The sequence below is a fragment of the Pristis pectinata genome, chromosome 18 (assembly GCF_009764475.1).
Source record: "Pristis pectinata isolate sPriPec2 chromosome 18, sPriPec2.1.pri, whole genome shotgun sequence".
Classification (NCBI taxonomy): Eukaryota; Metazoa; Chordata; class Chondrichthyes; order Rhinopristiformes; family Pristidae; genus Pristis; species Pristis pectinata.
Genome location: NC_067422.1, coordinates 36,155,599 through 36,182,452, shown reverse-complemented (window position 1 = coordinate 36,182,452; position 26,854 = coordinate 36,155,599). Strand labels below are relative to the sequence as shown.

General features: G+C 45.1%; 1 protein-coding gene across 1 annotated transcript in view; it reads left to right on the top strand.

Moving 5' to 3' along the window:
* LOC127580140 (transient receptor potential cation channel subfamily V member 6-like) overlaps window positions 1-26,524 on the top strand; it is a 37,378-nt gene extending 10,854 nt beyond the window's left edge. Inside the window, exons 5-13 of the mRNA XM_052033350.1 lie at window positions 1,541-1,690; window positions 2,202-2,414; window positions 5,893-5,979; window positions 7,493-7,569; window positions 11,358-11,523; window positions 12,280-12,346; window positions 13,320-13,588; window positions 20,146-20,252; window positions 25,443-26,524. Of these exons, the coding sequence (XP_051889310.1) occupies window positions 1,541-1,690; window positions 2,202-2,414; window positions 5,893-5,979; window positions 7,493-7,569; window positions 11,358-11,523; window positions 12,280-12,346; window positions 13,320-13,588; window positions 20,146-20,252; window positions 25,443-25,665 (1,359 nt within the window). The 3' untranslated portion in view covers window positions 25,666-26,524. The remainder of the gene's footprint in view (window positions 1-1,540; window positions 1,691-2,201; window positions 2,415-5,892; window positions 5,980-7,492; window positions 7,570-11,357; window positions 11,524-12,279; window positions 12,347-13,319; window positions 13,589-20,145; window positions 20,253-25,442) is intronic.
* The last annotated feature ends 330 nt before the right edge of the window (window positions 26,525-26,854 follow it).

The following is a 26,854-nucleotide window of genomic DNA, read 5'->3' as shown; positions in this document are numbered from 1 at the left end:
GCAGATGAAGGGTTCATAAATATTAGGGCATCAGTAATAACTGCAACAAGGTATTCAACAGAATCTTGCTTTCTGATCATGTTTTAAACATATGGATCTTGCCTCCACAATGAATAGTTGAGGTGACGAGCCTGGATACAGATAAGTATACAAGGAATAGAGGGTTATACTGATAGAGCAACAGGACAAGGAAGGGAAGGTAGCTGTGTGGATAAATGAGCAACAGCAACGACTAGTGGGGTCAGAAGACCTGTTCCTTTGCTATAAATCCGACATCTCTCTACCTTCAGAGCAGGGGCACCACCACTTTCTCTCCACAGATGCCACTTGAGTTCTTCCTGCAGTTTGTTTTTTGCTCTGACACCAACAGTAGTGTTGCAGCCAACCTCTACCAACTCAGCATGAGAATCATCTCTCCTGCACACTGGGCTGAAACATGGGCGTTGCCTGGTGATCACTCTTCCATGCACTGGTGTTCACAGAGATTCTAAAATAAAACAGTCTGGTTGCTGGAAATCTGGCATTAAAGAACATACTGGAAATCCTTAGCAGTTCAGAGAAATAAAGTCGACGTTTCAGGGATTGATGATCTTTCATTAGAATGCTGACGAGATTGTAGGTATAAGGAAAGATTGGATGGGTTGTGGTGTTTTTCTTTAGAACAGAGGGGGCTGAGGGGAGATTTAATTGAAGAGTATATAACTTAACTTTTTTTTAAATTAAATTTTTTTTTAAATTTTACTTACAGCATGGTAACAGGCCCTTCCGGCCCAACGAGTCCCCGCCATCCATTTTAAACCCAAATTAACCTACCCCTATATCTTTGCAATGTGGGAGGAAACCGGACCACCCGGAGGAAACCCACTCAGACACAGAAGAACGTATATACTCCTTACAGACAGCGACGGGAATCGAACCCCGATCGCTGGCGCTGTAATAGCGTCGCGCTATCTGCTATGCTACTGTGCCGCTACTTATGCTGTCTTATGCGGGACCTAGCTGCTTCCCTCAGCTGTGGCGTTTAAAACCATGAGGCAGAGATTTACAGTCATTGATGGAGGGGTTAGAGGAGAGAGGAGGGAAAGTATTTTCACCCAGAAGATGATGGGGGTCTGGAACTCACCGAGTGAAAGTGGGGAAGGCAGAAATCCTTGGCATATTAAGACATGCCTGGATATGAATTTGAAGAACCATGACTCGCTGGGCACAGTACTGTACATCTTCTATGATATTAAGATAAACAGCAGTATTGACAAATGCCAGTCCATTAAATTCATGGATTTTCTGAAAGTTTACATGTATTTAACACTTCAATGCAGTCTGAAGGTTTTGCGGTCGACAGAGGGGAACTGTTCAGTACTGATGCTCCATCGCCCTTGAGTGTGGGACAGGTTTGATTGATCAGCTGGTATTTTGCCGTTTGCCAATTTCAGACGCCTCTGCCACATTGTGAAACAGACGTTAGTGAAGCCTCTGTGTCCCTGATTCCGTCAAAGTCATTCCCTTCCCGTTCCGTACCAGCCTTGTTTTACTTTGCTAGATGTTCCAGCACCTGTTGAAGAAGAAGGAGCAGGATGTCCCGACAGCCTATGGCCCTCTCTGCAGCACATACTACAACCTCTCTGAGATCGACTCGTGGGGCGATGACCACTCCGTGCTGCAGCTGGTGATCTCCAGTGAAAACAAGGAGGTTAGTGTGGGAGGAGAGCTGTTTGGGAGAAGAGAGACTGTACAGGACAAACATAGAACATTAATATCTTCTGATAAAAAGAGACTCAGCAGGTCAGTCAGCACCTGTACAAAAAGAAACCGTTAATGTTTTGGGTCTGTGACCCTTCTTCAGAACTGGGAAAAAGAGATCAACAAGGTGGTTGTAAGTTAAACCAAAGGTGGTGGGAAGGATGGATAGGACAAAGTGAATAACAGTGGTAGGGTAAGACCAGGTGAAAGGGGTTAATGGAGCATTTAGAGGATGATTATGCTTCTTTTCCTGTGTTAAGTGTTGCAGAGCTGTGGAACACGTCCCCTTCTCTTTCCCAGTTCTGACGAGGGATTATTGACCTGAAACGGTAACTCTGTTCCTCGCTCCAGAAATGCTGCCTGACCTGCTGAGTGTTTCCTGCATCTCCTGATTTTATTTCAGACTTCCAGCGTTTGCAGTTGTTCTGATTTTCATTCATTCCTCCTGTCCCGCTTTACAGGCATTGAAGATTTTACGCCTTTCCCCAATGAAAGAACTCATCCACTTGAAGTGGAATAACTATGCGATATATTATTTCCGGATCCTGGCTTTCCTCTATCTTATTTACATCACCATCTTCACGTTCTGCTGTGCTTATCGGCCACTGAAGCCCAGGCCTGACAACGCGACCAATGAGAAAGACTCCACGTTATATGTCGAGAGAACCCTGAAGGTTAGTACACCCTGTCTCCCCACCCAGGCACTCACCAGCTTTCCTGCAGCACTGTCATATTCTCTGACTATTTGGAGTCACTGGCCATGATTTAACGTCGGGATCGATAGCCTTAGAAGGAGGGAATAAAATTGTAAGCGTGGGCACCACGCTGGTAAGGAGCACGGGGACAGAGTTCCGATAATGAAATGGGCTGACCGCTGAGGGAGTGTTCACACTGGGGAGCAGAGGCACAAATGGAAATGAAGAAATAGAATGGGTTCTAAGACAGTAAGATTAATAAAAGGTGTCTGCTGAGGACGGTGATACTGATGTGTCTGGGTATTCAGTTTATAGTGTCTACCAACGGGGTGAAACAGGTGTTACATAAAGTCATCACACACTAAATGGACTCCTTGGTGCAAATGTGCATGTGCTCACAGAGTGGTAGAGCTGCTGCCTCACAGCTCCAGTGGCCCCAGGTTCAATCCTGCTCTATGGTTCTGTCTGTGTGGAGTTTGCACGTTCTCCCTGTGAACCGTGTGGGTTTCATCCGGCTGCCACGGTTTCCTCCCATGTGCCAGATTTGTGCGTCAGTAGATTAATTTGCCACTGTAAATTGCCTAGTGTGTAGGTGAGTGGCAGAATCTGGGGGGGAGAATAAAATAGGATTAGTGTAAAAGTGGGTGGTTGATGGTCGGTACAGATTTGATGGGCCAAAGGGCCTGTTTCTGTGCTGTATCTATGACTAACATGCTCAGAAAGCAGTGCTGGTCATCACGGTTTCCCTGCCAGCCATGCAGCGATCATGCAGTCTTCAGCAACAAGCAGTCTGCTGGAAGAACTTAGCAGGCCAGGCAGCATCTGCAGGAGGAAAGGAATGGTCAACGTCTCGGGTTGAAGCCCTGCATCAGGACTTCAAGCATGTAGGTCTTCAGCCCTTGTAATGATGGAGGTTGTTAGGAATACCTTATCCTTGTGAGGCAAAGGTGCATCACCTACTGAAGTGTCTGCTACATGCTGTGAGTCCACTATTATGTGCATTAAAACAAACTGCTGGAGGAACTCAGCAGGTCAGGCAGCATCTGTGGAGGGAAATGGACAGTCAACGTTTCAGGCCGATGTCACTGATCCAGTTTACCCCATTCTACTATGATGTGCCCTGGATTAATTTGCTATGTAAAACCATTTTAATCTGGGGTGCTCTCACGGCTGCTAAGTTAGTAGATGATACTTGAGAGAGCTTTGTGGGCACAGGGCACTGCGTGTGTGACCTGGATACTGATGAATCACACATGCTCAGAACCTGTTGGGACCCCAGCAAGATTGCACTCCCTGGTTAATGTATACATGGTGGGATAGTGCAGGTATTTCTGGTGTGTAGATATTTTAACTGTATAAGGAATCTGTGACTTTCCCTTTAATGTCAGCTCACTGTTCAATGATGCTGAGTTATTCTTCAGGTCAGATGTCAATGTTTCTGTATACAATGATAAGGACCCCACAGTGGTAATGTGAAGTGGGCCATTGTACATTTGTTTAGAACATTTTATCACACCAGTAACTGTTACTGACACCCCCTGCACTGTCAAACTCGTAGAGCTGTGAAGTATCACTGCGTGACAAACACGATGATGCTGGAGGAACTCAGCAGGCCAGGCGGCATCTGTGGAGAAAAGCAGACAGTCAACGTTTCGGGTCAGAACCCTTCTTCAGGACTGAAGATAGGAAAAGGGGAAGCCCAATATATAGGTGGGGAAAAGCAGAGCAGTGATAGGTGGACAAAAGAGGGGAGGCGGGGTGGGCACAGGGTGGTGACAGGTAGATGCAGGTAAGAGATAGTGATAGGCAGGTACGGGGGGGGAGGGGAGAGCAGATCCACTGGGGATCTCCTCCCACTCTATCACTGATATGTCAGTCCTCGGCCTCCTCCACTGCCGGGAGAATTCCAAGCGCAAACTGGAGGAACGGCACCTCATTTTCCATCTTGGACCCTTGCAGCCTAACGGCATGAACATTGAATTCTCCCACTTTAGGTAATCCCCACCCCCTTCCCCATAAACACCCCCCCCCCCCCACACCATGCTTCTTCTCTTCTTTCCTAGCCTATGTCTTTTTTTTTAACCCTTTTTTTCCCCCATTCTGTCCTTACCTTTGACCCATTCTCCGGTGGATCTGCTCTCCCCTCCCTGACACCTGCCTATCACTATCTCTTACCTGCATCCACTAATCACCGCCCTGTGCCCACCCCACCTCCCCTCTTTTGTCCACCTATCACTGCTCTGCTTTTCCCTCCTATATATCGGGCTTCCCCTTTTCCTATCTTCAGTCCTGAAGAAGGGTCCTGACCCGAAATGTTGACCGCCTGCTTTTCTCCACAGATGCTGTCTGGTCTGCTGATTTCCTCCAGCATCATTGTGGTTTACGTCTAGATTCCAGCATCTGCAATCCTTTGTTTCTCAAGTATCACTGCATCTTGTGTTACCTGAGGCTGCAAAGTTTCTCCGTTACTTGCAGTGTTTGACTACTACGAGCCTTGAATTGGTTTCAGTAGGATGGAGACACGGGAGATCGCAGACGCTGGAATCTGGAGCAAAAAACAAACTGCTGGAGGAAAGAGCAGCATCTGTGGAGGCAAAGGGATGGTCAACATTTTGGGTCAAGACCCTACATCGAGACTCCCTTATATCCATGCTTGTGAGGCCAGCAACAATGTCTATTTCACCTTCGACCGTGAAATTGGGAATCACAGGGTGGGACGTGCAGTGCGGCCGATGTTGTTCCTGATGTTTGACTGAAGTGATGCTTAACAGTTGGGTGCCTGTGATCGAGAGGCAGAGGTTTGAACAGCTGTGAGGAAAAGATTGGGAAATGTACCTGTAAATGCTTAATGTTCCTGTTCAACTCAGGAGTTGAGTTACAGGGAAAGATTGAGCATGTTAGGACTTTATTCCTTGGAGCGGAGAAGAATGAGGGGAGATGTGATAGAGGTTTACAAAATGATGAGGGGCATAGACAGAGCTAATGCAAGTAGGCTCTTTCCACCTAGATTAGGAGAGATAAGTACGAGAGGACATGGCTTTAGGGTGAAAGGGGAAAGGTTTAGGGGAAACATTAGAGGGAACTTCTTCACTCAAAGAGTGGTGGGAGTGTGGAATGGGCTGCCATCTGATGTGTTAAATGCAGGCTCGTTCTTAACTCCTAAGAGTAAATTGGATAAATACATGGATGAGAGAGGTCTGGAGGGGTATGGGCTGGAGGCAGGTAAATGGGACTAGCAGAATAATGTTTTGGCACAGACTAGAAGGGCCAAATGGCCTGTTTTCTGTGCTGTAGTTTTCTATGGTTTGCTATTGTTTCTATGGTTCACAATGTCTATTTTCCTTTGTCCCTCTGACTCATCTCTTGAATGTACAATTGTTTTACTGTAAAGAATTTACAGTGAAGTCAAACCCTCATTAGCAAAGCAATTTTTAACGCTTTTGACCATTTTTGGCAGGAAAGTTACCAGACCAGCGAAGACCACTTGCGATTGCTGGGCGAGATTATCAGTGTGTTTGGAGCAGTTATCATCCTGCTGTTGGAGGTAGGAGATGCCCCACGTTCACCATCTCCAGCTCACAGAGACAATGTCACTGGTGCTTCTGAGCCATGTTCCCTGAAATAATTGGCCAGATGTTCTTGTCAAAGTAGCCATGAGAGCAGGAGCCTTCCCCATTACTTATGGTTCTCCAACTCCAGTTGGACAGTAGATGCAACTCTGAAGACTGATGTTCAAAGCTGCCGTCAGGGTTGTGGCCCTTGGCTGTTAGTTCCACAGGGGTGTTGTCCCCACATTCACCTCAACGCTGCAGTGGTGTGAAGTCACTGTTTGTGTCTGGTGATGTAAACTAAATTCACCACAGGAAGTAGTTCTTCTCCATCTTATTACATACCTTTTTTATTGAATGATAATTGTTAACTTACAACTAATCAATATATAAGGGGGAAAAAATAACTAGCATTGATTCCTTCAAATTTTAATTGTTGGAGATTTTAAAATTATTGGCCTGGATTGCTAATGACATGTTGCTGTTGGATCCAGAATTGACCAGTAAATGACTTAAAGGCAAATGTCATTTTTTTGTCACACTTAATGTGACAAAAATTTGACCTCCTACTCCCGATCCTGTCTCACATTTCAGTGACATCATCTCCTGGGCAATCTTTGTGGCAAATTGAATCGCATTGTTCTGGGTGCAGCCATTGATCGAGGATTGATGGTTATTCCTGGGTCAACCATGTGTTATTTATGCAGTGGTGGAAGGGACTCCCGTATAAAGAAGTCCCTCTATCCAAGCCCAAGCTTGAAAAAATATCAATCTCCACCACTTGTCACCAGCTCCAAACCCTTTTGCTCCCTGGTCCTGATTCCCCGCATCTGCCACCCACCCCCTGCCTTATGGTCTCCTACCCACTCCCCAACTCCCAATCACACTTTGACTCAACTAACAATCATGAATCACTAACCCCTGTCCCCCAGATCTGACCATTCCCTTCCACACCCTGAAACCCCCACCACACCAAAAGGTTCCAGTTCAAGTTCAAGTTCAAGTTACTTTATTGTCATTCACCCACATGCTATAAAAACACATGGCGGAACAAAATGTCGTTTCCCCCAGACTCACACAACAGAGGACATACATAGAACAGAAGGCATACAATAAACGCAAACAAAAAACAAAAAAATTTTTAAAAATTGTGCAAGTACAAATAGTGCAAAAAAAGGTATATACAAAATACAAATTTAGTGCAGAGTTAGTGCAAAACCAAGAGAAATACAAGCTCAGTGTGTTGTACTCATTGTATAAACATGCTCAGCAGCAGTCCCTGAGCACACGGCCAGGTATGTTATCAGGTCCCGCTGATTTCCGAGGGTCAACCCTGGATAATATCTTCCTCACACTAGCTGAGGACAGACAAAGTACCTGGTCATTGAGCGGTGGAGGTGTCTTGCTCGCAGGTTTGTTGTTAAGTACATCAAACCGAGCATAAAAGTCATTCAGTGCATCTGAGAACAACATCATATTGATGAACTGATTATTCATTCTTCGTGATAGGTTCATGATATATTAAGATATGGACCAAAGAAATACTTTGGAAGGACTGCGTTAGGTGGACCTTTTCATGTCATCAAGTAAGTTTGAAAGGTTCTACCTACTTGCAAATTCCTTTTGCACTGTTGAAACTCCCACTAAATGTGCAGGGACTTGGTGAGCTGCCTTGAACTGTGTCTGTTTGTCTCTTGAATGTGGTTGGACAGGATATGTCTTTGTATGTGTGGATGACAGATGAATGTAAACATTCATCCACAGAGAGCAAGGCCAGATTAATGTACACATGGTGGGATAGTGCAGGTATTTCTGGTGTGTAGATATTTTAACTGTAAGAAATCTGTGATTGTCCCTTTAATGTCAGCTGGCTGTTCAATAATGCAAGGTTACTCTTCATATCGGATGTCAATGTTTACATATACAGTGATAAAGCCCCCACAATGGTAATGCGAAGTGAGTCATTGTGCATTTGTTTAAAACATTTTATCACACCAGTAACTGTTACTAACAATCTCTGCACTGTCAAACTTGTATAGCTGTGAAGTATCACTGCATCTTGTGTTACCTGAGGCTGCAAAGTTTGACTCTGTTACCTGCAGAGTTTGACTACTACAAGTCTTGAATTGGTTTCAATAGGATGGAAACACAGGAGACTGCAGATGTGGAGCAAAAAGCAAAGTGCTGGAGGAACTCAGTGGGTTGAGCAGAGTCTGTGGAGGCAGAGGGATGATCGATATTTTGGGTCGAGACCCTGCATAAGAACTCACCACCCCTCTGCCTCCACAGATGCTGCCTGACCCGCTGAGTTCCTCCAGCTGTTTCAGATTTGATGCCATTGTTGCCATTTTGGAGCTGGATGCCCCAGTAAATGATCATCAACAGAAGGAACAACTACTCCCTCCCGTCCCCTCCCCTCCCCTCCACCAGTGGAGGACTTGTCTTACCTTGCCTTTTGCACAGATTAGTTTCTTCCAGAGGGGCATTATTCACTGTTTCCTCTTGGAAGAGGCTTCATGCAGAGGACATTGAGAGTAGCACAAGCAGCGTGGAGAGTGACGAGAAGGCAGGAAAGGGCTCTCAGCGAGACATTACTTCCACCCCGCCTGTCCAGGAGACAGCCCTCCTATTTGAATAGCTCAGTGCTCATCTGTATGTTTTGATGTACATGTATTGGTATTGGCTTATTATTGTCACTTGTACCGAGGTACAGTGAAAAACTTGTCTTGCATACCAATCGTGCAGGTCAATTCATTACACAGTGCAGTTACATTGAGTTAGTGCAGAGTGCATTGAGGTAGTACAGGTAAAAACAATAACAGTACAGAGTAGTGTCACAGCTACAGAGAAAGTGCAGTGCAATAAGGTGCAAGGTCACAACAAGGTAGATCGTGAGGTCATAGTCCCTCTCATCCTATAAGGGAACCATTCAATAGTCTTATCACAGTGGGGTAGAAGCTGTCTGTAATAAATATCTTGCATCTTATCTTACACCTCTGACCTCAGCAATACCATGTCCTCACTGAAACCTGTCACTGCTCCAACTGAAACATCAGAGCAGGATACGGACTGCATTGCCAGAAGTTGCCAAGGCGGTGCTAGTCACCCTCTTAACCCCCTCCTCTCTTTTTATCCATGTGTCGACCTGCTCTCTGATTTCCCATATCTCTCCACCTCTTTCAAATCCTTGTGTTTTGAACATTCTTATTTCTCATTTTGCTTTCTGTTCAATAAAGTTTTCACTTGTTTTTTACTCATTTTTCTTTCCTTCTCTTGTCTACCCATCTTTGGTTCGCGTTCCCACATTCCCCTTTTCTCTACCTCTTGCTGACCTGGGAATGGCTTTGCTCTCGTCCACTTCTGTTAATCCACTGTGGTGAGTCTACCTAATTGTGGAAGTCCTATGAAGCTCAAGATCAAAGTTTCTGAGATTCATTAAACAGCGGTGGTGGGTCTCACTGTGTAACGACGCACTGTCTCAGCAGCATGGCATTCGCTATTGATTTATTTCCAGTTTTGCAGCTGCCTACATTTAGCCTCACAACTGCAGTCTCCGAAAAAAGCTCTTAAAGGGGCTACCACAATGCACACAGCACTCTTCCAGCTACAAGGGGGTGTATTATACTGCAACGATCGAAAGCAGGCAGAAGAGTGCTCACTTGACCTTGACAGGCTGATGAGGAACAGCATCTGCAGAGGGCATGTCCTTTGTGAGAGGGAGACATGGTGGCCTACACTACAGCCAGATGGAGGGTTGCTGGGGTTGTCTCTGAGATGTCATTCAAAGCGAGTGCTGTCTCTGAATGCCTGTGCTTTGGGGAAGTCTGCTGTGCAGGCAGATCCCTGCACCAACTCTGCCTGCTCCTGATGGGAAAGTCCATGAATTCCACTCTCTTTGAGTGTGGAGTCTGTGTGACCAGCGATGGGAAAAGTATGAGATCTGGCAGGGATCGCCAACAGGTTGGAATGATCCTGAGGATAGGAAGCTGAGAGTGACTGTGTTCCTGATCTCCACAAGCAGACGATTGAAGGTACAGAAGTGAGGTTGTGTTTAAGGTCATTGGGGGGGGGGGTCACAGATCTGAGTAAGGACAGAGAATGAAGTTTAAGTTTTGGCCCTTAATTAGAATTAGACCAGATTCTCCCCCACTGCTGTCAGACTTCTGAAACAATCACCTCTTTCATACCCCTGTTGGATTCGACTGTTTTAATTAGCTTTTTAACATGTATAGTGTTTAATACACCTCAAGTGGCTGCACGAGGAATGGCCGCTTCCTAGTTTATTGGTTCGTCCATCAGGTGAATACGTGTTTTCCCATTGGTTGGTTTTGCCACAGGTATCTACTAGGTTTCCTGATTGGACTATTGTTAACTAAGGAGTACCTGTAATCTCAGGTATAAAGGGTGTAGTTTTTTGTTAATCTCTCTCTTGCTCTCTTCCGTCCCTGGCCCTAGCTCATCTTTAGTTCCTTTTGTCTCGGCTCATCTGTCACTAGTAAGGCTAGTGCCATGTGCTCTGTGACTGTTTCTTTGTTTTAAACTTTTCCAATAAAACTTTGTGAAGCACCAAGTTGTTTCCAACTCATTCCTGGACTCCTGAAAGAACCTGCGGATTCGAAAATAACTGGATCTGACACCCCCTTTTTGGTGTTGCTGCCATGTTCTTGAACTCTTAACTCTACCTCTCTCGGTTAATCCATTACTGTCACTTACGCATTTCTTTCTGCACTACTTCACTTTACACTACAATCTTTGCACCATTCTGTTGTTTTGCCCTCATCGCTGTATCTATTGTTGCATTTATTATTACCATGTATACAGTTTACTCTGTAAGCTTCACGTGAGCAAGGAATTTCATTGCACCTTGGTGTATATTGACGATAAACTAATCTGAATCCAAATAACACGGCGTGTTTTCAGGGGAAGCCGGACTAGTAGGTAACTTTTCTGTAGGTAAATAAGAACTTTCATTTTCAGAGCGCTGAGGTTGGAACGCATGTTAGAGGTGAATTTTGTTTGTTGAGCTAACATCGACGTCGTGTGGGTGGGGGGTTTACACTAGGGGGTGGGGGGGGGAGGGAAGGGGTGCTGGGAGAAATGAAAATCCGTGAAAAACTTAGGAGTTAAATCTCCAAAAAGGTGCTAAGGCACCCACAAACAATCCATTTTCTGCTGTAGGGCACTGATATGTTTTATGTCCTGCAAGGAATTTCTAGCGCACCGTCTCTCAATTTCACCCTCCACATTATTTCACCCCGTTTCATTGTGCTTCTAATTCTCCCTTGTTGTGCCCTTTCCCACTGTCATTGTTTTTCTTCTGTCCTCTCTATTTTGCCTTGCTGCTAAGTCTCTCCCTTGTTTCTGTGCACCACAGTATCTGCTATGGAGTCATGGTCTTGGCTGTGCTAGTGTTGCGACTGACATCCACGCCTGGTGAGACGGTCCCTATGTCCTTCGCCCTCATCCTTGCCTGGTGTAACCTGATGTACTTTGCTCGAGGCTTCCGTCTGATGGGACCATTCACCATTATGATCCAAAAGGTAAATGTTTCTAATTGCATAAATTTTATAACTGTAGGTTTCAGATAAATTATGTTCTCTGGAAGCTGATGCTAATAACAAAATAAAGTACAGTCAGTATATAACAGTTCAGCAATGATAGAAATTAATCCAAATTGGCCATTAGTTAATGAACAAGTCAAACAACCTAACGACTCAAAGACAATTCTGTCTTGGACACGTGGAAGTTTACAACGATAAAGTCATAGAGACATCCAACACAGAAACAAACCCTTCAGCCCAATGTCAGTGCTGACCATCAAACATCCATTTTTACACTAATCCGACCCTAACCCATTCTATTCTCCGTACATTCCCATTAACCACCAACTTCGAGAGGACAATTAGGAGTGAGCAACAAATGCTGGTCTTGCCAGTGACATCCAGATTGTGAAAAATAAATTAAAAAAATACTAATTAAGACAAGATCTGAAACTTGCAATCGCATCTTTCCATCTGTTTAACCTTCTGTATAACTATCATCTTTCTGTCAGATCTCCATCTTTACTGGTGAAGCAAAGAGAGTAATCGGATTGTGGTATCGAGCACCTGGCTTTCTAGCCTTTACTGTTCAATGCCTATTAAAATCCCTCCAGTATGTCAGCTGAACACAGGCCTGCATTCAGTGCTCAGGACTGGCTGTTAGTGGAATCTGGGGAAGTGAGAGTCTTGTCCCAGTGAATGAGCAGTGCTGCAGGAAACCAATCAGTTTTTACTAATGCTATTTTTTTTCTCCAGATAATATTTGAGATTATACTGCCATTCCTGGTGCTGATGCTCATTGTGCTCCTCGCTTTCACATTCAGTGAGTACTCAAAGATGTTTCCTATGTAACAACAGCTCTGTATTTCAGAATAATTTCAATTGCAAAGAACTCCAAAAGTATTTTTGGTATGACAAAGCTCAATGTAAAAACAATTCATTCACTCTGTGTTTTCTACATTCTCTCTCTCTGTCTGTCTCTCTGTCTGTCTCTCTGTCTGTCTGTCTCTCTGTCTCCGTCTCTCTCTCTCTCTCTCATCTTTCCTTTGTCTTTTTCTCCATGTAGTTCCAACTCAAGTATAAGATCTACCCTCAGATTCAGGTCGTGGGAATGGATTCGCCAAACGTTTGCCCCTGGCTGTCGGCAGTGATTAAGTGCCTGCAGTCACAGTGACACACTATACTTGCACGGTGGGGTCGGTTTTGGAGGCAGAGTACAAAAGTTGTTCAACAATATTGTGCGTTTAATGTCACTGACTCAGGATGAACTTCCACGGGTTTTCTGTTAGTCCTGCACTAGACCGGATGCAGAGATTGGGTGATCCTTGTGGAAGTTAGTGACATGTCTATTTCTCTTTATTCTTTACCTTTTTGCCCCTCATCTCTCTACATCTCATTTCATTGTCTCTCACTCTCCATCACTTCTACCTCTTTCTACCTCAAGCATTTTATATCCATTTTACTTTATATTTTTCTTTCTTGCTGGAGTGCCCGAAGTTGTCAGCTTGGTTGCAAAGGCCCATTAATGGGACATCTTTGCAACTAGATCCTCATTAAATTCCCTTTGCATGTATTGGGATGACATTGGGGTTGTGGATTAGACCCAGCCATAAGAATTAAAATGTCTTTTAAAAATGTGCTTTTTCTCTCCTGAGCTTGAAAACCCTCGATTACTGTCTGCTGCTTGGTTTTACCCCTCCCTTCCAATTCCCCTTGTCTCAGTTCATCCCACTGCCCTTGCTCAGTACAGGCTTAGTGACGTGCAGTCTTTGAATGTATCCCTTGCCTTTCTCCAGGTACCCATCTCTCGTTCCAAGTCTTGGATCCTGACAAGTGGGAATACTTTGTGGATTTCAGCACCGTTCTATTCACCATGTACCTCCTCTTTTTTGGGCTCGTCAACATGCCACTCAATTGGGAAGTGATTCAGCCTGACATGGCACAGTTCCTGTATGCTGTGTACACCCTGCTTGCTTTTGCCATCATGGTTTTCCTTGTTATCCACATAATGAGTGAACTGATTCAACAGATTGCAAAGGAGCATGAAGGCATTTGGAGAGCACAGGTACATTCCTAAAGCAATCTCCTTGTTTAAGTCAGTGGACACCTGACTCCAGTGTAGGACTCCCCAGCCGAAGGTGACCAAAGGGGAGCATTCACATGTGCAATAGTGAAAGTTCAGGATCGATGTGTTCCTATAATGGAACAAAGTAAAGCCAAACCCCTTAAGAACCCTGGAAGTCGAGGAACATTGAGCGTTGGACAAAGAAATGTAAGGTAGATTATGGCAGGTTAAGAAAATCCTACAGGAGTTTAGAATGTGTAGAGGGATATGTAAAAAAAAGTAGGATGGCCAAGAGCAGCCATAAAGTGGTAGGATTAAGGAAAATTCTAAAGCATTTTATAAAATACACTAAAGGCAAGAGAGTAACCAGGGAAAGCATAGGGCCCATTTGCGATCAAAGTAGTAAACAGTCAAAGGCCGCGGATGAAGTCTTAAATGAATACTTTTGATCTGTAGTGATGATAAAGAGAATCCACTATGGAGAAGGACCTGGTAATTGGAGAATTCAGGAAGGGGGACAGTGACATTCTCACCAAAATACCATTGGGAAGGAGCTATTAGTGGGCTTAAAGGTGGATAAATCCCCAGGGCCTATTGAGCTGTATCCCAGGCTGTGATGGAAAGCAAGGGAGGAGAATGCTGGAGCTCTGAGAGAAATTTTCATATCATCTTTTGCCACAGAAGAGGTGCCAGGTTACTTGAGGGCAGGGAATGTGGTACCTTTATTCAAGGGCAGAAGGGGTAAGCTAGATTTTTACAGGCCACTGAATGTAGCAGCCATGGTAGGAAACTATTCTGAGGATCAGGGTTAATGAGCACTTGGAGAGACATGGATTAATCAAAGAGAGTGTGGCTTTGTTTAAGGGGAAATTCTGTCTGACTGACTTAATTGAATTTTTTCAAGGATGTGACTAAGGATTAAATGAGGGTTGTGCAGATAATGTGGTCTACAGAAAGGCCTTTGACAAGCTCCCACTAGGAGATTGGTCAAAAAAGTAAGAGCCCATGGGTCCTAGAGCAATTCGGCAAATTGCTTCTGAAACTGGCTTGACGATAGGAGACAGATGTAGATGGTGGTAAATTGTTTGTGCAGTTGGAAGCATATGACCAATGGTATACCACAGGGATCAGTGCTGGGACCCATAACGTTTGTTTTATATGTATAAAATAGTAGCAATCTGGATGTGACTGTAGGAGGAATGACTAGTAAGCTGCAGTTGACACCAAGATTAGTGATGATGCTGAAGTAGTCTTTGGCTACAGAATGATGTTGATCAGTTGGTAAAATAGGTAGAGAATTGGCAGATGGAATTTAATTGTGAAAATGTGAGATGATACATTTTGAGGGGACTAATAATTCTAGGTTATACTCAATGAATGTAGAGCTCAGAGGGAATTTGATGTACCTGTCCAAGGATCCTTGAAGGCCGCGGCATAGATAGATAAGGTGGTAAAGAAGGCATACTTCCCTTCATGAACAGGAGCATAGAAGGGAGGTTCTTATACAACTAACATGAAATATTAGGCCACAGCTGGGCTACTGTGTACAATTCTGGATGCCACATTGTAGGAAGGATGTGCAGGGGGTGCAGTGGAGATTCACCAGGCTGTTGCCTGGGATGGAACGTTTCAGTTATGAGGAGAGACTGGAGAGGCTGGGTTGGTTTTCCTTGGAGCAGTGAAGGCTGAGGGGGAACCATTCGAATAGTGCAAAGTTATAAGGAGTAGGTAGTGAGGGACATTTTTCCTTAGCAGAGGTGCCTATAACCAGATTGCACGGTCTTAAGGAAGAGGGAGGAGATTTAAAGGAAATCACCAAAAAGGTTATTTCTTGATCCTGAGGGTTGTTGCCATAGGAACACACTGCCTGAGGGGGTGGTGGAGGCAGAGACTCTCACACCATAGTATTTATATGAATATTTAAAACATCAAGAGCTGAGTGCTAGGAAAAGGGATTAGTAAGGATAGGTCCTTGATGGTCGGCACAGACACTGTGGGCTGAAGGGTCTGATTCCATGCTCTGTGACTCTAGAAGTTGCAAGGAAGAGGAAAAGCAGCCAGAATTTCAATCCCTTGTCATTATCGTGCTTGAATGTGGGACCTAAACAAATAGCTGTGATACTCCTGACACTGAATTACTTGCCAGCATTGGCTGAAGGCCGATATATAATTTACCAACTTACCTGGGCGCCTCTGCTGCCCAAAGATCCCAGTGCCATCGTGGAGCTGTATGGGGAGGGAGAAGAGATTCTCAGTGGTGTACAGGGAGGGATATATATAATGAATTATTATACATAATATTATTTACTGTATCAATAATAAATGTATTATATGCAAACTATTATTATGTATAATGTAATATATATACCTAGAATTGGATTTCATTCTTTTTTGATGCTCTGTATACTGCCAACACCTGACAAGATTATTGTAGAATTGCTCAAGAAGATGAATGAAAATCCTTCGGGTGGCTTCCACCCAGGAACATGCACTAAAATATGATCTGCATTCTTCACAAGAGGACTGCGTCTGATTTGCCAATCCGGGAAAGGCAGCCATCCTGAAAGGCAGCCATCCTTAAAGGCACACTTCCCAGGGCAACTGGTCAGCAGAACCACACTTTATAACTGACGTGGAGGAGAGAGGTTGCAGGGGATAGGGAACAAGTTTAGGGAGACATCAGTGAGATGTACTTCACGAGGGAGGTCCCTGTGTTCTGAGAAGCTTGGGCCACCATAGGAAGAGACTGGCAGGAGATGTCTACACATGTCTTGCTCCACCCACCCAAGCAACACAGGGATGAATTTCATGTCAAGTAAGCAACATGGTGTGCAGTTCCAGAGAGCACCACTTCTATACAGCACCAAGCTCAGGATCTGGGTAACTAGGTAAATCATTCTAGAATTTTGTTACATTTTCAGTGAGCATTTATCATTTAACTTCAATATTAACGAGTAATTTTCTCATTTTAGTCAGTTGTTAACAAGTTGCTTGCAAGTGACAGTTGAACAGTTTAGCTGGCTGGCAAGAACCAATTACCAGGTAATTACTCTCAACAGGGTCTGAGGTAGAGATCTTTGCCAAGGCACATGGCAAGTACTATTGAGGCCAGTTACACAGTATGAATTTTACAGGATATGTAATCTGGGATTTTTGTGAGAGGGATTTTACAGTGCAGTCATTGTAAGAGGTGCTATTCTGATAACTTATTTCTACTCAGTAAATTAATCTAATAAATAGAAGAATAGCAGGCACCTCAGACCTGTGGAATATACATCCTGTGTGATGTGGGAATTCCAGAGTACTTCCCATGATATGGACAATCACAGGTACAGGAAGTGTTACCAGCTGGAGGAACTCGAGCTCTGGGTTTTCAGCTTGGGTAGAAGTTGATGTTACTGTAGACCATCTGTGAGGCTGCGTTTTATGGATAGCATGGTTCAAAAGACGATCATCCTAGAGCTTGAGAGAGAGAGAGAGAGAGGTTGGGGGAGAGAAGGAAAGCAAGAGAGAAACATAGAGCAGGAAGTTGGATCAAGAGCACTTTGCTCTCATACATTGATTGGTTCTGAATATTGACAGGGAAAGGGCTCCCCTGGGATGTGCAGACAGAGCCAAGATTGAGGCACCACTTGTGTCTCAGCCATAGAGAGAGGGAGGAGAATAGTCAAGACAGGAAATTCTATAGTTAGGAGGACGGACGGAAGTTCTTGTTGCAGAAGTGGGTCAAGGATTTGATTTCACAGCTGCAGAACATCCTGGAGAGTGAAGGATGAACAGCCAGAGGTTATGGTCCACATCAGTATCAATGACACAGATAGAAGAGGGGATGAGATCCTGCAGATGGATTGTAAGAGTTAGGAAAGGTGGCAAGACATGAGTGGTGGCAATCTCTGCATTACTGCTGGTGATATATGCCAGTGAGTTCGGGAGGTAGGAGGAGAATGCAGATGAGGGCATGGGTGGAAAGATGGAATAAGAGGGAGGCCTTTGTATTCCTGGAGTCTTGTGACCAGATGTGGGGAAGGTGAGACCCATCAGTTCAGATAGGGAAAACACCCATATGGTTATGGGCAGGGTTGCTGATGCCGGTGGGAAGGGTTTTAACTAGGGCCAGGGAGTAGAGAGTTGAGCAAAGATTCAGAATTAGAAAAGCAAAATTGGAAGTGCAAGGGAGAAAATTAGCGAGTTTGGAAACTATATAAAAAATCCAGCTAAGAGGGAGACACACGAGACTGCAGAGGCTGGAATCTGGAACACCAACAATCTGCTGGAGCATCTCAGTGAGTCGAGCAGCATCTGTGGGGTGGGGTGGTGGGGGTCGGGGTGGGAAAGGAATTGTTGAGGTTTTGGGTCCAAACCCTGCATTGGTCCTGACGCAGCTGCATCTCTGATTTGCGAACCGTCTGGGTTATGAACAAATCACAGGAACGGAACCCTTCCATAACCTGGGGAGGACCTGTATAATAGCACGGAAGGGATTTTCTGGATCGTCCCTGGATTGGCCATTATTTTTACTCTCTGATGCTTTCTCACACCCTTATTTGCCAGAAATATGAGATTTTGGGGTGGATGGGGAGTGAAGTTCTCCAGGAAGGGGTGATTGGTATTCAATGGATTTGTTTGTTCATTTGAATTTAAATGGTTCAACTGAAAAAACCTAAAAATCCAACTCTGCAGTGTTCACCTCTTCACCTGTGAGTCCAAGAATGTAATTTACTGCATCCGGTGCTCCTAGTGCAGCCTCCTGTACATCAGTGAGACCCGACACAGATTGGGTGACTGCTTCGTGGAGCACCTTCTCTCCGTCTGCCACAACAGTCAGGATCTCCCAGTGGCCACCCACTTCAATTCCACATCCCACTCCTAGACTGACATGTCCATCCACGGCCTCCTCTGCTGCCACGTTGAGGCCAGGCACAGGTTGGAGGAACAACACCTCATATTCCGCCTTGGGAGTCTCCAACCTGACGGCCTCAACATCGAATTCTCTAACTTCCGGTAACCCTTCCCCTTCTTTTTCTCCCCCCCCCCCCCCCAAACTCTTCCCTTATTCCTGTGGCTCCCTTCCCCCACCTTGATGACCTGTCCGCCTCCCCTCCTCCCCTCCCCCATCCTTTATTCCATGGTTCACTGCCCTCTCCTACCGGATTCCTCCTCCTTCAGTCCTCGGCCTCTTCTACCTCTCACCTCTCGGCTTATTACATCTTCTCCCCCTTCCCCACCCACCTACCTTCCCCCTCTCACCTGAACTCACCTATCACCTGAACTCACCTGTCCCCTGCCTGCGTGTTCTCCTCCCCTTGCCCCCACCTTCTTATTCTGGCTTCTTCCTTTCCAGTCCTGGTGAAGAATCTCGATCCGAAGTGTCGACTGTTTATTTCCCTCCACGGATGCTGCCTGACCTGCTGAGTTCCTTCAGCATTTTCTGTGTATTGCTCCAGATTCCAGCATCTGCAGAATTTCTTGTGAATCACAGTGTTATCTCTATGTGATTTTACTGGACGTGGCCTCCTATTTATTTGTCATGAGTTAACATCCCTGTTAAAATAGTCCTTAATGGAAATTGATATGAACATTGAAGAAGTTTGTGCAATAGTTTGATACAACGTAATTCCAGGCTTCAGTCAGTTCCTGACAGGTCATCTGTAACCTCACCACTTCTCAGCCCCAACACATTTGTCAGGGCATCTATTGCTCACATGCCAGCAGTGGCTGTAATCTTGGAACGCACCAAGCATTGAGTGCCAGAATCAGTCAGGCAGTCCACCCCAACCCCGGTCTCGCTGGCACCAAAATCTTACTGAAGGGGCTGATCGTCAAAATCCATTTTTTGACAGTTGCCACCACTCAAAGATTCAGTCGACTTCCCCAGGGCCTTAGTCGATGCCATCGATCTGAAGAGCAGCTCTCCGACATATTTGGGTCCTGCAGTCTTGTCAGGGCTTTCTAGGGAGAAAGTCCCTGCTCAAGGCTCTATCCACAATAGTAGTGGTTGAAGGAATGATCTCCCCTCACTGTTGGGCATCACTGTCTGGTGGGTGCTAGAAGTAATGACGTTATTATCTGTTGAAGGAGAAGATGCTCACTTATCTATCTGAACCCAAGTGAGTCTTGGCTCCCAAAAGTTCCAGTACAGGTTGAAATTCTCTAGTCTGACACCATTGGGACCTGACTGGTGTTGAGCCACAGAAATTGCCCCCAAGCAGGAGAAATGTTCTTTGTGAGTATGGTGGGATGGCTGTAGGAAATGGATGCTGGAGGGTTCCGAGAGCATCTGTAACCCAAAGAGTAAACTCATGTCAGAAACGCTGTCAGCTAACATCGTAAAAGTTGCACTAGCAATTAATTATCTAGATATTAGCACAGATATTAGCTAATTTCAGATCTTAATTAGATCTTAGTTAGAATTAGTTAATTTTACAGATCTGTTCCACAGATTCAAATCATACTGAACCATGGGAGTTGCCAGACCAAGGAAGTTCAACCTGTATTTTATCCTGGAACTGTGTTTTAATACATGATCTTTACAGTAAAACTCTTTGCTTAACTCCAAGGTTGTTGCAACAGTTCTCCTCCTTGAGCGTCGACTCCCAACCTGCTTGTTTCCTCGTTTGGGAATTTGTGGAAAAAAGTACGGATTCGGTGACAGTTGGTACATGCGGTGAGTTCAAAGGTCACTGTTTATCCTGAAAGAGGTGGTCACAAAATTCAGCGTATTAAGATTAGATGTATAATGAAAACTAAAAGAACTGCAGATGCTGGTAAACTGAAGTGACAACAGAGTATACTGGAAACACTCAGCAGGTCAGGCAGCATCTGTGGACAGAGCAAAACAGAGTTAATATTTAAGGTCCAGGACCCTTTATCAATTCTGAGGAAGGGTCCCAGACCTGAAGTGTTAATTGTTTGTCTTTCCAAGAATAGATATACACTATTTGATATTGATTTAGTCCAAGAAATATATTAACCAATCAGATTAAGCATTCCATTTGAAGTCATTTACAGGCCCTCCCCAGGTTACCTACACCTGACTTATGGACATCCCATACATATGAATGAGCTCCCATAAATATTATTAAATTCAAATGAGAACTAGTCTTGGAAAAAGAATGTGTTTACACGTAACCTCTGCTCAGTAATCAGATACCATTGATCTTGAGGAACATACTGCCAGTTTCACTGTGGGAGGCCACTTAAGACACATGCTTTGGAAACTTACAAGAAATCATGTCTAATGATACTTCAAACCCATCAAAACTAGCCATTGAGTGTGGGATGTTGTGATTCTGTACCATTGTAATGATGCAGGGAAAGACTATAAATAAATGTTCATGTTAATTGACCCTCATTAACGTCATTCATTACATTACTATGATATGGCTACCACATCAAATGATTTTTTGTATTTTCCGACAACAGTAAAGACAGAATCCATTTGTAACCCAGTGACAACCTATACGTATCTGAGACTTAACTAATTTCCCAATTTCCCAATTTCCCTGGAGACAAATTAAGAATTTTAGGGCTTGGACGTCAAGATCATTGAGATCCCTCCACACCACATGCACGATCCACTACCCAACCTCCCAAAATGGGAAAACTCAGAGTGCATTTCTCTAAAGTTGATGCTCAAAGGCTGTTTGTTCCACTCTGACTTGTATAAGGTGCACTTGCCTATTAAAACAGTTGGATAAAGCATGTCACTCTTGTATAAGCGGGGGGGCATATTTTACCATTCCTCGTGCCCCCACACCTCCAAAAAAAAACTGGAGGTGCTGGAAATCAGAAACAAAAACAGAATATGCTGGAAACACTCATCAGGTCAGGCAGGATCTGTAGAAAGAGAAGCAGTTAATGTTTCAGTCTGCAAACAATTCATCAAATAACCAGAAGTATTAAGACCCAAGAGATTCTGCAGATGCTGGAATCTGGAGCAACACACACAAAATGCTGGAGTAACTCAGCAGGTCAGGCAGCATCTATGGAGGGAAATAAACAGTTGTTGTTTCGGGTCGAGACCCTTCATCAGGACTGGAAGAGGGCAGAAGCCAGGATGAGAAGGGGTGGGGGAGGAGCACATGCAGGCAGGGGATAGGTGAGTTCAGGTGATGTTTCTCATTCCATGGATAAAGCACAGTGGTGCAGCTTGCAGAGCCACTGCCTCACAGCTCCAGAGACCCAGGTTCAATCCTGACCCCGGGTACTGTTTGTGTGGAGTTTGCACGTTCTCTTTGTGACTGTGTGGGTTTCCTCTGGGTGCTCCGGTTTCATAGAACCATAGAACAATACAGCACAATACAGGTCCTTCAGCCCACTACGTTGTGCTGACCTTCAAACCACACCTAAGGCTATCTAACCCCTTCCTCCCACATGTCCCTCTATCTCACGTTCCTCCATATGCTTATCTAACAATCTCTTGAACTTGACCAACGTATCAGCCTCCACCACCACCCCAGGCAGCGCATTCCATGCACCAACCACTCTCTGGGTGAAAAACCTCCCTCTGACGTCTCCCTTGAACTTCCTACCCATTACCTTAAAGCCATGTCCTCTTGTATTGAGTATTGGTGCCCTGGGAAAGGGGCGCTGGTTGTCCACTCTATCTGTTCCCCTTAATATTTTGTATACCTCTATCATGTCTCCCCTCATCCTCCTTCTCTCCAATGAGTAAAGCCCTAGCTCCTTTAGTCTCTCCTCATAATCCATACTCTCTAATCCAAGCAGCATCCTGGTAAATCTCCTCTGCACCCCCTCCAACGCCTCCACATCCTTCCTATAATGAGGCGACCAGAACTGGACACAGTACTCTAAGTGTGGTCTAACCAGAGTTTTGTAAAGCTGCATCATTACTTCGCGGCTCTTAAACTCGATCCCACGACTTATGAAAGCTAACATCCCATAAGCTTTCTTAACTACCCTATCCACCTGTGTGGCAACTTTCAGTGATCTGTGGATATGAACCCCCAGACCCCTCTTCTCCTCCACACTGCCCAGAATCCTGCCATTAACCTTATACTCCACCTTGGAGTTTGTCCTTCCAAAGTGTACCACCTCACACTTCTCTGGATTGAACTCCATCTGCCACTTGTCAGCCCAGCTCTGCATCCTATCAATATCCCTCTGCAAGCTTCTACAGCCCTCCACACTATCCACAACACCACCGATCTTTGTGTCATCTGCAAACTTGCTAACCCACCCTTCTACCCCCTCATCTAAGTCATTAATAAATATCACAAAAAGTAGAGGTCCCAGAACCAATCCCTGTGTTACACCACTAGTCACAGCCTTCCAATCTGAATGCACTCCCTCCACCACAACCCTCTGCTTTCTACAGGAAAGCCAATTTTGAATCCACACGACCAAGCCTCCCTGGATCACTTGGCCCCTGGCCTTCTGAAGAAACCTACCATGTGGAACCTTGTCAAACGCCTTACTAAAATCCATGTAGACCACATCTACTGCACCACCCTCATCAATCTTCCTGGTCACCTCCTCAAAGAACCCTATCAGGCTTGTGAGGCAAGATCTTTCCTTCACAAAGCCATGCTGGCTGTCCCTAATCAGTCCATAATTCTCTAAATGCTCATAGATCCTATCTCTTAGAATCCTTTCTAACAGCTTATCCACCACAGATGTAAGGCTCACTAGTCTGTAATTCCCTGGACTATCCCTACTACCTTTTTGAATAAGGGGACAACATTTGCCACCCTCCAATCCTCTGGTGCCATTCCCGTGGACAACGAGGACTCAAAGATCCTAGCCAACGGTTCAGCAATCTCCTCCCTCACCTCATGCAGCAGCCTGGGGAATATTCTGTCAGGCCCCGGGGACTTATCTGTCCTAATATTTTCTAACAGCTCCAAAACATCCTCTCTTTTGATATCTACATACTGTAGAACATTACCCTTACCAACACTGTCCTCAGCGTCATCAAGGCCCCTCTCCTTGGTGAATACTGAAGAGAAGTATTCATTGAGAACCTCACCCACTTCCACAGCTTCCAGGCACAGCTTCCCACCTTTGTCTTTAATCGGACCTACCTTTACCCTAGCCATCCTTTTGCTCTTCACATACGAGAAAAAAAGCCTTGGGATTCTCCTTAACCCTACTCGCCAAAGCCTTTTCATGTCCCCTTCTTGCTCTCCTCAGCCCCTTCTTAAGTTCCTTCCTTGCTACTCTATATTCCTCACGAGCCCTATCTGATCCTTGCTGCTTGCACCTTATGTATGCTGCCTTCTTCTTCCTAACTAGTTGTTCCATCCCCCTTGTCACTCACAGTTCCTTCACCCTGCCATTCCTTCTCTGCCTCACCAGGACGAATTTATCCTTAACATCCTGCAAGAGATCCCTGAACATCTTCCCTTCAAAAATGTCATCCCAATTTACACTCTCAAGTTCTCGCATTATAGCCTCATAATTTGCCCTTCCCCAATTAAATATCTTCCTGTCCTCTTTGCTCCTATCCCTGTCCATGACAATGCCAAAGGTTATGGAGCAGTAGTCACTGTCCCCCAAATGCTCACCCACCGAGAGATCTGTCACCTGACCCGGTTCATTACCTAAAACTAGATCTAATATGGCATCCCCTCTAGTCGGCCTGTCAACATACTGTGACGGGAATCCGTCCTGGACACACTTAACAAACTCCGTCCCATCTAAACCTTTGGCACTGAGCAGGTGCCAATCCATATTTGGGAAATTGAAGTCCCCCACGATAATAACCCTGTTATTTTTGCATCTTTCCAAAATCTGCCTCCCAATCTGCTCCTCAGTATCCCTGCTGCTACCAGGGGGCCTATAGAATACTCCCAGTAGAGTAACCGCTCCTTTCCTGTTCCTAACTTCCACCCATATTGACTCTAGAGAGGATCCTTCTACATTATCCACCCTTTCTGCAGCTGTAACAGTGTCCCTGACCAGTACCGCCACCCCTCCTCCTCTCCTCCCCCCCCTCCTTATCCCTTTTAAAACACTGAAAACCAGGAATATTCAATAGACATTCCTGCCCTGGTGTCAGCCATGTCTCTGTAATAGCCACAATATCGTAGTCCCATGTACTTATCCTCCCACAAGGCGTGGTGTTGGTATGTTAATTGGCCACTGTAAATTGCCCCGAATGTGTAGGAGAGGGGTAGAATCTGGGGGCAGTTGATGAGAACATAAGGAGAATAAAACACAAAATGGGATTAGTGTAGGGTTAGAGTAAGTGAGTGGTTGATGGTCAGTACAGACTTGGTGGGCTGAAGGGCCTGTTTCTACGCTGTACCTCTCGGTCACTCTGTGAGATGCTGCCTGACATGCCGAGTTTTTCCAGCATTTTCTATTTCTGTTTTAAAATCATACCGCGCTATAAAAATTATTTGTTCCTCATTCTCTCTTGTCACTTCCCCTTTGACATTGAATTAGTCCTAATTCCCTGCTCCTTCCTCTCCTTACATGAAGTGCAGTGATGTTAGTACTTTACTCAGGGTCAGCAATCCAAGAAAGCACCTCATCCCTGATGAATATTATCACCTGGTTGTCTAAGAGTGATGTGCAGGACATAATCGACACTCCAACTGCAACCCCACCCCAGGTCACAGTTCCCCCAAGTTATCAGATGTTAAAGTCCCTCACTGGGAGAGGGCTGCTAATTCCACCCCCTCCTCCCCTTGTGCTTGGCCACTGAATCTGCCATTTCTGTGGACATACACTGCTTGGTTTAGGCTGTACATTTTGGTTGTTTTACTGTTCCACAGGATTTTCACTTGATGAACCCTGTACAAGTGGCCGAGCAGGGTATAAACTCAGTGAAATGAACTGGTTTAAGTGCTGTGGACAGCCAGGCTAACATTGCGGTTGGCTGTTGCAGGGTGGATAGCAGGAATGATAACGCTGTCTTGGAGATCCCCTCCAACAGCAGAACTGTGGAGACGAAGGGGCGGAAGGAAAGGACGGAGAAAGAAGAGGCATCGGTCAAAAACGAAAGCAAGCAGAATGCTCGCCAGGGGTGGCACGTGGTGAGGCAGCGAAGGATGGGCCAGAACCCCAGTGACCTGTACAATGAGAGCTATGATGAGGCCGGTCTTATTTAATGTTCCCAGGATATTTACTGAGTAGTTTTCTACTTGCTTTTCTTCCTATTGTGTACCAGCCCAGTCTCTAGTCAACTGGTTGGTGGGCTAATTTACAAGCAAAGCATTGGTGGTGGTGCTTCTGTAGAATATTCGGGTCAATCTGACCTCACTGGATGAAGATGCTGGTCATTTGGTTTAATCTGTAAGCTTCTCAACAGTTTTATGGCTATGCATCCCATGATTACCCATGCTGTACCACTCGTTGAGAGTGACTATCTCAATTGTATTGAATCTCAAATGTGTTTAAGAAGGGAGGGAGGCAAAAGGCAGGAAATTATTGGCCAGTTAGCCTGTCTTCAGTGGTTGGTAAGATGTTAGAGTCCATTATTAAGGATGAGGTTGCAGGGTATTTGGAAGCACATGATAAAATAGGCAAAGTCAGCATGGTTTCCTTAAGGGGAGATTCTGCCTGACAGATCTGTTGGAATTCTTTGAGGAAGTGACAGACAGGATAGACAAAGGAGAGTCGGTGGATGTTGTTTACTTGGATTTTCAGAAGGCCTTTGTCAAGGTGCTGCACATAAGGCTGCTAAACAAGATTTGAGCCCATGGTATTACAGGAAAGGTACTAGCATGGATAGAAGATTGGCTGACCGGCAGAAGGCAAAGAGTGGGGATAAAGGGGGCCTTTTCTGGTTGGCTGCCCGTGACTGCTGTTGGCTGCTGTTCCGCAGGGGCCAGTCTTGGGTCCCCTACTTTTCACATTATATCTGGATAACAGAATTTATGACTTTGTGGCCAAGTTTGCAGATGATACAAAGATAGGTAGAGGGGTGGGTAGTGTTGAAGAAGCAGGGAGTCTGCAGAAGAACTTGAAAAGTTGGGAGAATGGGCAAAGAAGTGGCAGATGGAATACAGTGTAGGGCAGTGTACGGTCATGTACTTTGGTAGAAGGAATAAAAGCATAGACTATTTTCTAAACAGGGAGCGAATTCAGAAATTGGAGGTGCAAAGGGACGTGCAAAAGTCCCACTGTGGGATTCCCTAAAGGTTAACTTGCAGGTTAGTAAGGAAGGCAAATGCAATGTTAGCATTCATTTCGAGAGAACTAGAACATAAAAGCAAGGATGTAATGCTGAGGCTTTATGGGGCATTGGTCAGACCACATTTGGAGTTTAGTGAGCAGTTTTGGGCCCCATATCTAAGG